Source organism: Barbus barbus (assembly GCF_936440315.1).
Source record: "Barbus barbus genome assembly, chromosome: 42".
Lineage (NCBI taxonomy): Eukaryota > Metazoa > Chordata > Actinopteri > Cypriniformes > Cyprinidae > Barbus > Barbus barbus.
In genome coordinates, this window is record NC_136720.1 from 15,282,461 (window position 1) to 15,299,222 (window position 16,762).

General features: G+C 36.4%; 2 protein-coding genes across 3 annotated transcripts; both read left to right on the forward strand.

Annotated features, from left to right (window-relative positions):
- Positions 1-46: 46 nt before the first annotated feature.
- Positions 47-5,514, forward strand: LOC306861144 (solute carrier family 25 member 3-like). Of its 2 annotated transcripts, none has more exons than XM_079403245.1 (8): positions 47-388; positions 524-668; positions 1,606-1,733; positions 1,853-2,032; positions 2,146-2,327; positions 3,297-3,469; positions 3,628-3,738; positions 5,020-5,514. In XM_079403245.1, the coding sequence occupies exons 2-8, from the start codon at positions 539-541 to the stop codon at positions 5,181-5,183; spliced, it is 1,068 nt and encodes a 355-aa protein (XP_079259371.1). In that variant the 5' UTR covers positions 47-388; positions 524-538; the 3' UTR covers positions 5,184-5,514. The 2 variants fall into 2 exon arrangements, with proteins under 2 accessions (XP_079259371.1, XP_079259372.1); XM_079403246.1 differs by having other exon boundaries at positions 307-388; positions 1,612-1,733.
- Positions 5,515-9,608: 4,094 nt separating this feature from the next.
- Positions 9,609-16,293, forward strand: LOC306861260 (L-lactate dehydrogenase B-A chain-like). Its single transcript, XM_079403443.1, has 8 exons — positions 9,609-10,308; positions 11,959-12,094; positions 12,375-12,492; positions 12,723-12,896; positions 13,204-13,377; positions 13,532-13,649; positions 15,124-15,247; positions 15,378-16,293. Exons 2-8 carry the CDS (start codon positions 11,966-11,968, stop codon positions 15,543-15,545), a joined length of 1,005 nt encoding a protein of 334 aa, XP_079259569.1. The 5' UTR covers positions 9,609-10,308; positions 11,959-11,965; the 3' UTR covers positions 15,546-16,293.
- The last annotated feature ends 469 nt before the right edge of the window (positions 16,294-16,762 follow it).

Genomic DNA, 16,762 nt, shown 5'->3' on the forward strand with positions numbered 1-16,762 from the left:
GTGCTCTGATCCAGGAATAGACCGTCTCATTGAGTTTAATCGCCTTACACCAGCCTCTGCTGTGTGTAATAAGCTCACACATGCTACCGTGAGCTCAGGTTTGCACTGAGACTCAACCATCAGTTACAACAATTTGCAACATATACTTGCACTAATAACTCAATACATAGAGTAGTGTACTTGATAAATTGGTGTGTTTTTCTTTTCTTTTCTTTTTTCTTTTTATGAATGCTAGTGTGGCCCATAATTCCTCTTTCAAATAGATTGGTGTTCACTCAGTGTGATGACGTCACAGAAGGTCAGGGTGATTTAGTCTGAGGTCATCTGATGTCTCAGATTCGCCTGCCACTGATGCACCCAGGAGGCGCCGTTTCTTTACAACAAACAAGTGAGTGGACTACTTCTTTCAATATGAATTTCTAAAATACTTGAATGAGAGAGAAATACTGTGTTTCTCACCAATGTATGCAAAAAAAGGGCTAACTTTTGTTTGATTTTAATTGTCATCTGTCTCTTTTGGCAGTAAACCCTGGTGAAAATGTACCCAACCACCCTAACACAGCTGGCACGGTCGAATCCTTTCCAGGCTCCTCTTTTTTGCATTAAACCAGATCAGCAACAAGAGAGTCTGCAGATAAAACGCAAACTTGCTGCAGCAGCTTATGATGGTAAGAAGTTCTTCTTTATCTCCTGAATTGGAAATTTGGTTGTGAAAAATGGTAGACTTCTGTCCAAAATAAATTATTTTAAAATTTTTGCTCATTTATTTTTTTGCTTGCTTTGTTTGTACATATTGTTTTCTTTGATTTCTTTGATTTTTTTGTTTTTTTTGCTAGTATTTTTTTAGGTTGTTTTTGTTTGTGGTTTGTGTTGTAAGATTTTTGGAAAGGTTGCTGGTGTTGTGACGATGCTCAGTGAAATTACACTACTATATTTCAAGCGCACTCGGACGATCAGAATGCTTGTCATTCCATTCGTAAAGAATTAACCTCCTCCACAAGGATTACACGTCTGGCTAATAGACTTTACCTTGTTAATTCCTAGACACTTTTTCTCAAGAAAATATTGCACTACTTGAACATGAAAGACATCTCTTTTACTGTTAAAAGAATAGCTGACCCAAATATCATTATATACTTCTTTCGCCCTTCTTCCATGGGACACAAAGAGAGAAATTTTTGTGCTGATTGGTGTCTTCTATCCAATTACAATGAGTGAGGACAAAGCATGCAAAATCATCCTGACTGTAGTTCTAATGGTTTCTAAAGAATATATAGTGTATATAAATAGTCTTCTGCAGTCGTGCCATAGTTTTGTGTGACAAACTCAATTTATTCAGTTATTTATTGTTAACCGCTGCAAGCTGTTCATTAAATTAGTAAGTTGAACTCGAGAAAGGCACAATATCCGATTCATGACTAAATCATTCAGAATTTGTGAACTTTATCAGACTCAAATGAACAATTCATTCTCAATTCATACAACGCTACATCTGTTATGAACTCTAATGATTGTGCCTTTGAGAACTCCGGTGTTATCACACACAGACAGTATTGATGTTTGTGATGAATTTTGTGACGTTAAATGTGTGTTTTTGTCCCTCAGATGCAGATGTGAGCTGTGAATATGGGTCAAATAAATATTACGCCCTCTGCGGTTTCGGTGGGGTTTTGAGCTGTGGTCTCACACACACAGCAGTCGTGCCCCTCGACCTCATTAAATGCCGCATACAGGTGTTTGTTTTACTTCGCTAATGTAACATTAAAACTATGTGTGTAAAAACTAAAGAAGTTACCAACTTGTTTTGACTGAGATTGTAGCCAGACTTTGGGAAATGCATTATTTCTTCCAGGTGGACCCGGATAAGTACAAGTCCATCTTCAATGGCTTCTCAGTGACCCTGAGAGAAGATGGCTTTAGGGGTCTGGGCAAAGGGTGGGCTCCAACATTCATTGGTTACTCCATGCAAGGCCTTTGCAAGTTTGGTTTCTATGAAGTCTTTAAGGCCCTGTACAATGATATGCTTGGAGAGGTGAGTCTCTGCTTTCGGGAGACAAAGAAGATCTGCAAAGACTGTCCCAGAACACGTATTTTGGCATATTTGTTTGTAATCACTGCTGTTGTTTGTTTTGGTCTGGTGAGCAGGAGAATGCTTATTTGTGGAGGACATCAGTTTATCTGGCTGCATCTGCCAGCGCTGAATTTTTCGCCGATATTGCACTGGCTCCTATGGAAGCGTGCAAAGTGCGCATCCAGACACAGCCCGGCTATGCTAACACCCTGAGAGAGTGCGCCCCCAAAATGCATGCTGAGGAGGGGCTAAATGCGTGAGTAGATACCTAACCCGCTGGTATTCCTCACTTAGGGGTCACACTTACAATCCTCAGAGGTCTAAAAAGACGAAATAAGATTTTTTTGTTAATGAAATGAATGCTATATTTGTTTCAGTAATATTTTTTCTTTAATAAATATTTCATGGTACTATACCATATTTACCTCTAAATTATACAACATTTATTTTCTATATAAAATAATACAAAACAAATTTCATATTTTTTCCAATTAATGCATAAAGTTAAAATGAAGAAAAAGTATTTTCTAAAGGGCTATATAGTGTAAAAATAAATAAAAAATAAATATTGTTCTATACTGAACAAATTATAAACGCAACACTTTTGTTTTTACCCCCATTGTTCATGGTCTGACCTCACTGAAAATATATAATATAATTATTAGGCTTTGTGTTTGAATGTATATGTAGACATTATCAAAGACTGCATCATCGTGTCTGATTTGTAGATTGTGACCCAAAAAATTGCTCTGTATTTTCATATTTCCAATTAATTTCCTATGACGGTCATTTTTGCCCAAGATCACAAGTGACCCTTTAACCTTTCTTTTTCAAGTTACCAAGTGCCACAAAAATCAAATTTCGTACCATTTTGATGAAGTTAAAAATGGAAAAAAAAAAAATATATATATATATTTTTCTTGTGCTTTGAAATGACCAAAGACCACTAGGAGGGTTAAGGCTATAGTTAAGGCCAAACTATACCAACTGACTGTCGTTGACTGCATTACACTCTTAAAAATAAAAGTTCTTTAATCAGTATCAATAGTTCTATGAGGGAAATGGAATATTCATGGAACATTTCCAGGTTCTTTAGTGGAAAAACATTCTTTAGATAAAAATCCTTTTTTTCACAGTTTTTTGGTGAAAACCCTCTTTTGGACCTGTTATTTTTAAGAGTGTTCCCATGCTGGAGTCTTAATTGTCGGTGTTATTGTCTGTGCAGGTTCTATAAAGGTGTTTATCCCTTGTGGCTGAGGCAGATCCCCTACACCATGATGAAGTTTGCCTGTTTCGAACGAACCGTGGAGATGCTGTACAAGTACATAGTACCAAAACCACGCACTGAGTGCTCCAAACCTGAGCAGCTGGTGGTGACCTTTGTTGCTGGTTATATTGGTAAATTAACCTCAAAAGTGTTTAGGCCCTTAGATACAAGTTTAGAAACATTTAGACATACCTTTTAGCATGACATGTCTCTGTAAAGAGTGCCAGCTCAAGTTTGCATCGATAGATATAGATACTGATAAGACATTGAGTTGTATGTCTGTCCTCAGCTGGCGTGTTCTGTGCTGTGGTGTCCCATCCCGCTGACTCTGTGGTGTCTGTACTGAATAAAGAGAGAGGCAGTTCAGCTGTTGAGGTGGTGAAAAGGCTGGGACCCGTAGGTGAGTCACTGCATATGCATATATATATATAACACTGTTGATCAAATAGCAAAGAAAAAAACCTGAGGGGTTTGTTTTGCCACAATGTCTAGCATACTGTACATTATCTTGCTCATCACATGATTATACTTACAAAATAAATGCATTCATAAACAATAAAATATTGATTTGAATTAGAATTATTTTATTACGTAAGAAGAAAAGACTGTGGAGTAGCTAGCACAGCTAGGAGAAAACGGTAATTTATACAATTTAATGGCCATTATAAAATAATATTTCACCACAGAATATCACGACTGACCAAGCAAAATCAAGTACATTAAAAAAGCAGTTATTATACTTTGTCACTTTAGTGAAATATGTTTTTCTGCCGTCATTCCTGTCACATTAGTAACAGGTCAATAGGAGCTCTGTTCCAAGAAAACATTGTTACATGACCAAATGTAATCTGGAGTCCATTTGTGGATGATTTCAAATGAAAAAAGTTTGTTATTTTCCTGATCTTTATTGTATGACAAACAATATTAAATAAGCAACTTTTCATTAAATAAGACTATTTCATAGCATATACCCAGTTAAACGTTATCTTGTTAAATAAAAAAAAAAGATACAGATGTAAACTGTAGCATTTGCAATTTATGTCAAAAGACTTCCCTGTGGTAGATTTATTTATTTATGTTTAGCATGTACTGTACTTGTTTTTATAATTAAACACACACACACACACACACACACACACAGATAGATAGATAGACATAGATGGCTAAATTGTGTATGGATAAATGCAAATTCTTCATGGTTTTTAGTATTTAAAAAAATAAGTAAAACATTATACTGAATCAATTTTGCCCTCAAACAAAAAAACCGAAAGCTATTCAGATTGTTTAGGCATGTATCTTCTGCATGTCTTTGTATAATATTGTTAATTCCCCCATCAGAGGGATTTATTTGTTTATGTTATCTGTTAAAAACTTTTTATACATGGTTAATGTTATTATATTGCTCATAAATTGCTCATAAAACTCAAAAGACCTTGAAGCACCACTTCACAGAGGTTGCAGAGGGAGGTAATACTCTTTATTACCAAAAGAGGAGGCTGTTGTTCCTGGACTTATTCCAATTAGATCCCCTCAGTATCATAGGGATTTAATTAGAAATGACAAATGACCAATTCATTTTGTTCTTTTATCTCAGATGATTAATTATTGGCATGTTTAAGTGTCATGAGATCTAAGCACTGCTTAGAAACATGTTTATATGTGTGTAATGATTTTCCCACAGGTGTATGGAAGGGTCTTTTTGCTCGAATCATTATGATTGGCACACTGACCGCTCTACAGTGGTTCATCTACGACTCAGTGAAGGTGTACTTCCGTATGCCCCGTCCACCACCTCCTGAGATGCCCGAGTCCCTTAAGAAGAAAATGGGTCTCCTGGACTACTAGACTCCTTTCTTATCAACAGTATCCTGAATAACTAAAGAAAGGCAAAGATTTTTCCACATTCACCACTTGAAATAAACTCCACAGTCGCTGGAGTGTTTATCGGTGATGAAAGCACTATTGAATGATCACTAGGTTCTCCCAGTGTCACTGTATGTCTGTATGAATATTAGAGTAAAATCAATCACACACTAAACATCTGTTGAATTTTATGTGACTCCTGTGTGTTTTGTCAAACTGTTTTGCTCTCAATATGTAACTAAACTAAGACCACAAAGACTATTGCATGAATCTTCTGAAAATAGAATTTTGAAAATAAAAAAGGTGTATTGTCATTATGTGTAGAATTATAACATTTTTCTGTAACTAGGTAATATTGGTGTGCGCATATTTTATATATAGTTTAAATATGTAGGCTTATTTTTATACAATAGAACAGGGTTTAAGTGTTGTTATCGTTAACTAAAACTTTTTTTTTTTTTAATTATTAATTGAAATAAAGCTGAAGTAAAACAAAAAATAATTAGAAATGTTGCCTTGGCACCTAACTGAAATAAAATACTAGTTTAAGCTGAAATATTAGAATTACTGAAACTGAAATAATAATTAAATTAAAATTTAGGCTAAATAGAAATATTGACAAAACAACAAAAGCATATAAAAATGTACTCAAATTTAAAATAAACTAAAAATGAAAAGTAGAATATAAATGATTATATATTATATTATAAAAGCTAATTCAAAACATTAATAAACACTATAATAGTAAATACATAATACTAAAACAACTGTCAGATTGTAATAGAAATGCTAACGCAAAGATCAATTAAATAAAATGTATAATTAAAAACATAAAATTAGAATGAAATAAAACAATTACACGATCTTTCAAAACTATTAAATGTTCATTTTAATGTTCCTCAGTACAGCTCTCAAAGAGAGATCCTATCAGAGAAACACCAAGCAGAGTGTGTCTACATTTAGGTTTTCTTTGTGAGAGTCTGTGTTTGTGTGCTCTATTGTTGTCATTATATCCCATTTGGTTTGTCTTGTTAATGTGGTTTGCAGTGGCAGAACCATGAAGTTGAATTCTGAGAAATGAACACACTCTGATTTGCTTCCTAGGCCGCTGATGCTGAGGGTCAAAGGTCATGGCGTTCCGAGTTGCATTTCCCTGTAACCTTTTAGCCACAAATGCATTCACTCTGTAATGGCTCCACATGCACCTTCACCTCCCTAGTGAGTAATGCAGCATCAAGCCATCAGAAGTGTGTTAAAAGCACATGATTTCACTGTGCTTTTGGTATATAAATCATACAAACTAGAATGAATAAATGAATCAAAACCCACATGAATGCAAAATACTGTTAGTCCAGCTGGTTATCTATAGTGAACACGTGCATAGAGGGTTCAAGCAGCTGTTTGTGAACCTCGTGTGATCACAAGCAATGAAATTATGCCAGTTGGATTTGAATTTGTCATAGCTTGAAAAATTGAAAAGCAGCAGCGTTTGGATGAAACGTTTAATTGGGCTGAGTTAGAAACAGGATTATTATAGTTAACTTAAAACCATTAAAAAATTGCTACTTGAAATAGACATTTCTACCCCTGTAAACATATATATATATATATATATATATATATATATAATTCATATTTGACAAAAATAAAGATTTGGTACTGTTAGTATACATTTATGGTAACACTTCACAATAAGGTTCTATATTATACGTTTCTAAAATATAAGGTTCCATATGTGACGCTGGACCACAAAATCAGTCTTAAGTGTCAATTTTTTTTACAAATTGAGATTTATAGATCATCTGAAAGCTGAATAAATAAGCTTTCCATTGAGGTATGGTTTATTAGGATCGGACAGTATTTGAAGTCCTTAGCAATGCAATTACTAATCAAAAATGAAGTTTTTATATATTTATGGTAGGAAATTAACAAAATATCTTCATGGAACATGATCTTTACGGTATTATTCTAATGATTTTTGGCATAAAAGAAAAATGTATAATTTTGACCCATACAATGTATTTTTGGCTGTTGCTACAAGCATACCCATGCTACTTAAAACTAGTTTTGTGGTCCAGGGTCACATAGTGCCTTGCGAAAGTATTCATACCCCTTCATTTTTTTCACATTTTGTTGTTGCTGCCTTATGTTAAACATATCAATCTACACTCCATACACCATATTGACAAAGCAAAAACAGAATTGTCACAACTTCGTAAATTTATTAAAAATAAAAAACTCAAATAAGTACATTGCATAAGTATTCATAACTAAATGTTTAGGTGAAGCACCTTTACCGTCTCAAGTCTTTTTTGTTTGATGCGACAAGCTTTGCTCATCATCATTTGGCAATTATCTGCCATTTTTCACCTCTCAAGCTCTGTCAGGATGGAGTCAGTTGGAGTTGGATGTCAGATGCACATTTTCAAGCTTCTCCAGAAATATTTGATTGGGTTCAAGGCAAGCTCAGGCTGTGGCTGGACCACTCAAAGACATTCATAGAGTTGTCTATAAGCCACTCCTTCTGTGTGCTTAGGGTCATTATCCTGTTGGAAGGTGAACATTCTGCCCAGTCTGACGTTCTGAATGCTCTGGACTGGGTTTTCAATAGGGTTTCTCAATATTTTGGTGCATTGAGCTTTTCTTCTATTCTGATTAGTCCCTCAGTCCCTGCTGCTGAAAATCAGCCCCACAGCATGAGGCTGCTACCAGCACACTTTACTTTTTGGGATGGTACTTTGCAGGTGAAGAGCAGAGCTGGTTCCCTTCAAACATGATGCTTAGAATTTCCCAGAGTCTGAGGGTCCTTTAGGTTTTTTTTTTTTTTTTGTAAATTCCAAGTGTGTTTTCTTTTGTCTTCACTGAGGAGAGGATTGAGTTTGGCCACACATATGATCATGGAGATCAACTAGAGTGACCATCAGGTTATTCCTCACCACTTTAGTTAATAAAAGACAACTGTTCATTGTTAGTCCATGTTAGCTCACATCCATCAACTAAAATTAATAGATACAATGTTTAATTTTCGAATAATGTACTAGTAAATGCACCAGGTAACAAATCGAATCTTACTGTAAAGTGTTACCACATTTATAATACTTTGTAAGGCAATAAAGGCAGAACATTTAGGCCAAAAGAAGCAATCAAAACCTGTACAGCTTCACCAGCAAATACTGTACCATCTTCTATGTATTTGTGCATGTGAGTGTGAGCTAATGTGTCTGTCTCTCTCTGTTGTCACAACCCTTGTCTCTTAAAGGTCAGTCTGAAATAGTATGCAGTCCTCTCGCTGGGTCACATGGGTTCATTAATAACCAACGGATTGGCAGCCGCTGTAATATTCCATGAGAGGGATTGAAGAGCCTGGACACTGGCCTTATTAGTTAAATGAAGAAGTATATATACATTCTGTAACCTATATAAAACGTATATATCAATGTTTAATTTTAGTTTTTAATTTTATATATCAAGTTTAATCTTATACATTTCCCATGTTCCATCTGCCCTCATTACCATCAGAAAAACCTCTCTCTCTCTCTCTCTCTCTCTCTCTCTCTCTCTCTCTCTCTCTCTCTCTCTCATTTATCAGCCATGGCAATAGATAAATATTTAACTTAAATTTCCCAACTAGCATCTGATAACTATTTTCAGTGAGATGACAGGTTGTATTTGTACTTCGGTATTTACAAAGTGCCATTTTTAGACTACAAAAATCTAAATTTAGCAGGATTGACACAATTTAGATAAACATCATGTGAGTCAAGCATACTTTGACAACTTGATTGCGTTAAAGAAAAACATGAATAATCAGTTTTTATTTACGCACCCTTGTGGTTCCAAACTGTATGACTGACTTCATTCTGTGGAACACATGATGTACGTTTTCGAGAAATCACTCATTTCAGTAAAACAAGTTTGTAGCGACATGAGGTAGAGTAAATAGTAGAATCTTAAATTTCCTTGTTTTTATAGTGGCACTGTTATAGTGGCTGCCAGGATGGCAAGACCTAGGGGGCACAAACGGTTATGTAATACACACAGCCTATTACACAATCTTTCAACAAAACCCTGCACTAACTAGACAGCAAGGTGTCCCATAATCCCCCCAACACACACACGCAGCTCCTTGTCTTCTCTCTTGCTATTTTTCTTTTTCATCTTTCTACATTTATTATATTTCATCTCTTTTTTTCATTGTTTAATGTATGTATAGTTATACACACATTCTTCCTTTTAAGCAAATAAAGACAATGCCCTTAATGCTGCTCAAATGTCACTGACTGATGAATGCTCTTATTGGACAAGCCAGTGGGAGGAACAGGAGCCTCATTGGTCCCCATATTTAGGAGTTAAGAAAGTATTGTTTGATCATCAGAAGGCAAATGGCTGTTGCTGAGTTGCCATAGCACAAACATTGATTCTATCTATCTATCTATTTGACACACTTATTTTATCGTGCTGTTTAATTTTGAGTTTTCAAAATTAGAGCATGTTTTGTTTTATTTCAACCTTTCGTTTCCCATGATAGGCCTATGTCCACTTTACATAAAGTAGGCAAGCATTTTTTATTGTTTAAGTTATCACAAGTTTCACTTATTTTGTTGCATGCATCTGGATGTGTTTTGTAGGCAGCTCAAAACCTTTGCCGTTCCAGATGCAGTTCCAGCGATTCCATTGGGCAACCAACATTACACATAATCAAATGAAAGTTCAATGCAATGTTTTCATTGTAACATTTAACTGCATCATGCTGACAGGGATACTACTCTAATAAGTGGAGCATATTGCATTAATACAGATGTCATTAAAGTACAAGGTCAGTGAAGAGGAAGTATTTTTATGATGATGACAATGAAATCCTTGACATAAGTCTCCAAGGGGAAAGTGGGCCGGTCTGTCGTTCTCATATTCCTCATATCAGTAAGGGCATCGCATGCACTTGTAAGAGTAGGTCATACGCTCTCTGCGTAGCGCCGCACGCTCAAATCCTGCTCCTCCGCGAGTCACGCGACCTTGCACGCACGCTCGCGCTCTCTCACCGGTGCTCAGTCGCTCTCATTGCCCTTCCTGCAACTAAGGATACTTATTTAACATTCCTGCAACAAATGTAGGTATATGGTTTGAATGGCTGTTTTATTTCTTCGCATATGCTTCATCTAAATGAATTCTCTCGATTAGCATTGTGTTAAACGAGCACCGTCGTCATGGTGCGATGTAAGCATTGACATTGAAGAGTGGCGGATGTATGCGCTGTTTAGTGATGATTGCAACGCTTCCGTGCGCCAGATTTAACGCCTTAAGTTGCATTAAAAGTGAAGTAGCAATCGTATTTCCATTCTAAATTGTTAGATGAGTAGCCAAGGACGCTTGTGTGGTGCATGCATGAATGAACATGGAGGAATCCAGGGCACGCTGAACCTGAATTTGGCCTTGTTTAGGAAGAGCTGATGGAGGGAGGCCGAACTGCGAATGTATGATTAACGCGAGACGCTTGAAATAAAAGCAGATCGATTAATTTACCATCATGATTTTACAATTTACTGTTTGTTTCAAAACGCAATCGCTGCATCTGAATCGTCAAGGACGGTTGCGTCATGAGCGCCAATTTAAGTTTTAATACTTTCACATTTTTAATCAATTCTAATTTTCAAATTTATCATCAATTCTAATTTTCTGTTGTGTACACAGTGGCAACAAGCATGTATTATTTTTGTATCTAAAATTCATTCGAATTGTGTACAATATTTTTATTTTAGTTTGAAATGTGTAAACAATTGATTTAAAAATATATTTTTTTGTAAAATGTTTACGTGTAACGTTAATTATAAATTATAAAATTTGTCTATATATGTATGTATATGTGTGCGTGTGTACAAAAATGTAAAATTTTGTATAAAAGTTTGTATTGTTAGAATGAAATTATATCCGCTCAACAATATCAGTAGCTCAAGATAAGCTCTCCATTTACTAAAGTAAATTATGTTAATTAGCAGCAGCATTCCAAGATAAGGTTTGGAGATAAAAGCACACGACTGTTACGCTGTAGCTGTGTTATGGCCGGGGAGAATTGCACTCAGACATTTTATGGTAGCAATATCAAACATTTTCTAGATAATATCTAACGTCTAACATAATCCTCATGAGCCCATTGAGGATTAGTGTCACACGTGAACGCTGTGTGTGTGTGTCAGGTTTTGCATGCTCATAAGCCACTGTGTCTGGTCGTGTCTTAACTAGGTTTGTCTAGTCAACTGTAATAAACTTGACTGAATGGAATTCTATGAGTCTAAACCTAAATTATGATGTTATTTGCATAAGGCATCTATAAGTCTCTTAGATGCAGGAAATTATGAGTTAGTTACTTTTTATCAGTAATAAATATTGTTTTTTTTCTCTTGGACACTGACTAACATGAACACGCATTGCCTAAATAAACTTGCATGTGTAGAAACACTCCTTCAGTTTGTCTAGATTTAGCAAAGTGGGGAAGAGTGACCTGACTCCAGTGACTAATTATATTACTGAGTGGGCCTCTGCTTGCAACTCAGGATATGGGTAATTTGCTCAATATGGAGTAATGGTTTACGCAGTAAGGGTGACCTTGTTACCTTGACCCAGCTTTGGTGCCTGACCATGTCGACTTTTACACAGTTAACGTTTACCCTGCAGATTCCTGTCATTTTCTTTCATCTTTCCTATTATTTATCGTACACTCCAACAGTTTGCATTGTGAACATGATCTGCCCTGTTCTTCCAGCGGGATCATGGCCTCAGTAATGCAGAAGCTGATCACTCCTCTGGCCAGCGGCCCCGCTGAGCCCCCTAGGAACAAAGTCACAATTGTTGGCGTGGGGCAGGTGGGCATGGCATGTGCCGTCAGCATCCTGCTCAGGGTAAGAGACCCTCATCTTGGTCACCAAAGTGTTATTTTTAGCTTCTATAGTATTGAAATAAAGGTGCGGTCACATTTACCATTGCGTGGTGTAGTTTCACTGGTAAAATCCAGTCATCGCAATAGGAATCAGTGTGATTGGGAGTTTCACTTGAGGGCAAAAATGTTCCCCATGCAGATTCAAGGCGGTCATGTGAATACTCCGCCTTCACCTGTGACCACACCTTTATAACAAATTGAGTCCGGTTTTTCAAGTAATAATGTTTCACATTGTCTTGTAGGAGCTTCCAGATGAATTGGCTCTGGTGGATGTTGTGGAGGATAGACTGAAGGGGGAGATGTTGGATCTGCAACATGGCAGCCTTTTCCTCAAGACCCCTAAGATTGTGGCTGATAAGGGTGGGATGCATTTTTTTTATTGCATGTGACTGACTCTTTGTGTTAAAAATCTGATTATTTTATCAGATTAAGTATTTTAATATACTAAGACTAGATTTCTACTGGGAAAATAAAAAAAACAGTGGTAAATGCGGATTGTGCCTTCATGCTAGCTTATTATTTTTTCAGTACAGGTATCCAAAGTTTTGAGTGGCAGTGCATGTTTATTATGATTTTTATTTGGCCGACAGACTACTCTGTGACTGCTAACTCTCGTATCGTGGTGGTGACGGCCGGAGTGCGTCAGCAGGAGGGTGAGAGCAGATTGAACCTGGTGCAGAGGAACGTCAACATTTTCAAACACATCATCCCTCAAATTGTCAAATACAGTCCTGACTGCACCCTCATCGTGGTGTCCAATCCAGGTGAGCAAGCACACGCTCTTACAACGTGCTTAATTTTTAAATTAATTTCTTCATTTTGCTGTACCACAACCAATGTGAATAAATGAAATTACTGAAATTACTGAAATTGCCTGTTAAAATAAGATTTTTAAATTATCTGTATTTTTCCCAGTTATTGGCAAATAATATCTCAGCCATAGATATATTGTGAATTCTAATGAGACTTCAACTTAACAAAACAAAAAACCTAAATGGCACTCTAAATCTGTCTATTTTAGGTTTCTGTAGTGTACTAATAGTAACTGTGGTTGTTTCTGTGTTCATACAGTGGATGTTTTGACCTACGTGACCTGGAAGCTGAGCGGTCTGCCAAAGCACCGTGTCATCGGCAGCGGGACCAACCTGGACTCTGCTCGCTTCCGCTACATCATGGCCGAGAAACTGGGCATTCACTCCAGCAGCTTCAATGGCTATATCCTGGGAGAGCACGGAGACTCCAGCGGTGAGAGCTGGATGAAGAGGAAAATATGAGATAAAATGGGTGTGGAGAGTATGAAGTGTGTGTAGAACGAATATTAAAATGGGTGAATGTGAACTGCTGCATGATGTGACACGATTTCAGTCGTTCACAGCATATTTGATTTTTTTTTTAACAGTGCCTGTGTGGAGCGGAGCAAATGTTGCTGGAGTCAGCCTGCAGAAACTCAACCCTGACATTGGCACAGATAAAGACAGCGAGAACTGGAAGGATGCTCACAAGATGGTTGTGGACAGGTAAATCACAATCCTATGTCATAGGCTTTCTTATCTGACTGTTTGCAAATTAGGAATATAGATTAATACATTTTAGCTAGCCACAAACGCATATGCTATCTTTTAGAACACAAAAGGAGGTTTTGTAAAGTAATTTTTTGCACAAAACAGTTCAAAGTGAACATCTCCAAAAAGTAGCTAAGCTACACTTACTTTCAGTGTTGGGCACTAACTAGTTACTAGTAATTTAGTTACTGTAATATTTTTGCATTAACTAGTATTGTAACTAATTACTAATAAGATTTCAGTAATAATATTAAATTTGTTATCCATAAAACAGCTTAGTTACTAAGTTACTTTCAACCCCGCTGATTAAATCTAACAATCAAATAATTCCTAGATTTATTGTCGTAATTTTCCTGAATCGCACATGCATGTGATGTCCCCAGAGCAGCAGGCAAGCTTGGAATATGGAAAAGCTTACATTCAGCAGATAGAAATATTGCATTATATTGATTTTGTCAGGAAAAAAGATGATCTGAACACTGTTGTGTAACTTGTGGCTTTACTTTACTCTGGCATAACATCCCACCCACATCCCTCTTGATCAACATTTACATTATATTACTATAATTAAACATATTTTTGGAAAGTTAAACAGTTTCTTACAAACTTATGTGATTTGATAAAATACATAATAAAATATAATCGTATATGGGTAACGGAAAAATTACTGCAAGCTACACATGACCATTAATGAGATTAATACAACACTTCGACTTATCACTACTTGAATATCACTATTGAGTGTTTGACTTCTGACTGCGATCCAATGTGGATTTGGGTAAAATGAGGCAGAAACATGTTAGTAACATTCTAGACAAATTATATGTGGAAGATACACAGTTACAACTTCTGTGGGGCGTGAAGTAAAAGTAATGTAACTAGTAGTGTAACTATTTACTGTTGCCAGTAATAAGTAAAGTAACAATATTACTTTTGAAAGGAGTAACTAGCAATGAGTAATATATTACATTGAGTAACTAGCCCAACACTGCTTACTTTCTAATAGGTACTACATTTAGTTTAATAAAACTACATTTTTGCCCCGTTTTATTTTACTACTTACAAAATTATTTTAAGATAAAACATTATATTTACAATACACAGCGTGCTTTAAAAAAAAATCATATTTGTAGGGGGCACAACCCTCAGATGGGGGGGTCTTGTCCCCCTTGGGATTTCCGCCTATGCTTCCAGGTGCTGTTCGCCTACTTGTATTCTAAATAATAAATTCAGACATATTACTTGTCTCAATTCTTTTTTTTTTTTTTTGCTTATATAGTAGGGATATTTAGACACTGAGCTTGTAATCCAAATTCTCCTTTTGTGTTCAACAAAGAAATGGCAGCAGCAAGGATTGGAAAAGCATAACAGGCGTAAATAATGTAAAGTAAATATCTGTTGTTAATTAGTTACTGCTATCTTCTCTTAGTGCTTATGAAGTAATCAAGCTGAAGGGTTACACTAACTGGGCCATTGGCCTCAGTGTGGCCGACCTGACCGAGACCCTGGTGAAGAACCTGAACAGGGTCCACCCTGTCTCCACCATGGTGAAGGTGAGAGGAGTTTACACTGTTTAACATTGTGGTAGAGTATCATATCACAGAACGGCACCGAATGAATGAATCGGGAACCTTTGTTATTGTTATTAATGATCACTTATGTTTGCTAATGTATGGTCTGTAGGGCATGTATGGAATCGGCGAGGAGGTGTACCTCAGCCTGCCTTGTGTGCTGAACAGCAACGGAGTGGGCAGCGTCATCAACATGACCCTGACCGATGAAGAAATCGCTCAGCTAAAGAAGAGCGCTGACACTCTGTGGGGTATCCAGAAAGACCTGAAGGACCTGTAGATCAACCGCTGGACACCACGCACTCCTTTCCTTCATTCTGTTCACACTCCCTCAGTATCTTTACACACTCTCTAACTCTGTTGGTCCTTTCTTCTCGCTTGCTTTTGGACACGGTTGCTTTGAAGTATTTTATTATTTCGGTGGTTAATGTAGGCATAATATTCCAAAATGTGGATTTTTTTCTTCTTAAGAGAATGATCAAAGGGAAACATCTTTGGTTCTTCACTTGTTAACCTAGTCAGTCTTGTGTGGGAAATAAAGAGAACCAACGCCTCTCTTATCTAGACATAATTTAGGGAGATCATTAGGGAACGTTGTTGGGTCTTTCTGTTTAAGTCAAGAGGAGAAGGGATTGAAGTGAGATCTTCTGAATCATGTTGTGTTGGTCGTGTGTGTGTATAAGATGAAGTTAATAAATTAACCTATTCAAATCTGTTTGTTGGCTGTTTTGTGGGGTTTTTTGTTTGTACTAATACAAATATTTTGTACCAGCTATGTAGCCTACTGGGTTTTCAACAATAAGTGGTGCAAATTATGCAATAATGATTTTTAAAATGCGTAAGTTTTTAACTCGCGTAATTTTTTTTCCAATTGTCATTTAAACACTTATTTGACGTTTAAATAAAAAGTGAAAATTACAGTATTTTTGTCAGTGTTCTTGTTATGAAATTAACAAAAGTGATCCTTGTCTAAAGTTGTTACCGAAATGTTTGAAACGCATTATTAAAATTAGTATACACCAGTATGTAAAAATTATTATTTTAAGACTCAACTTTTTTGTATTCATTTAGTGTCAATTTACAAATCTTAATTCCACCCCTGCCCCTAATTCTCACCCTGTCAACAATCATAAATATGATTTACTTAAAGCCATCAAACAATATAAAACGTTTATTGCACAAATACAATAACTCAGTGAAACAAAATTCCGTGATCGAGAAATAAAAAGCATAATAACAGGCAAATCGTGCCTGAAATAGTTACCCACAGTTTTCAATCAAGCAAGCCGCATCCTTCCATCTGATAGAAGAGTGATTTTTCAAGAAGTTTCTAATTGATTTCTAAGGTAAAGCATTGGCAGCAGGTGCTTGTGTTTGGGTCTGTCAGTGTCAGTAGCTGTCGCTTCATTTCGCTTCCCAAAGCGCAGCCCAAAAGGGTTGTAGTTGAATTCACTGCGTGTTAATCGGTGTTTGCAGGAAATATGACTCGAATCGTCT

Excerpts from the sequence above, each read along its gene's own strand:
- LOC306861144 (XM_079403245.1), top strand. The coding sequence starts at position 539 with ATGTACCCAACCACCCTAACACAGCTGGCACGGTCGAATCCTTTCCAG. Across the intron at positions 1,734-1,852 it reads TCATTAAATGCCGCATACAG|GTGGACCCGGATAAGTACAA; the intron begins GTGTTTGTTTTA and ends TATTTCTTCCAG. Across the intron at positions 2,033-2,145 it reads ACAATGATATGCTTGGAGAG|GAGAATGCTTATTTGTGGAG; the intron begins GTGAGTCTCTGC and ends TCTGGTGAGCAG.
- LOC306861260 (XM_079403443.1), top strand. The coding sequence starts at position 11,966 with ATGGCCTCAGTAATGCAGAAGCTGATCACTCCTCTGGCCAGCGGCCCC. Across the intron at positions 12,493-12,722 it reads TAAGATTGTGGCTGATAAGG|ACTACTCTGTGACTGCTAAC; the intron begins GTGGGATGCATT and ends TTTGGCCGACAG. Across the intron at positions 12,897-13,203 it reads CATCGTGGTGTCCAATCCAG|TGGATGTTTTGACCTACGTG; the intron begins GTGAGCAAGCAC and ends GTGTTCATACAG.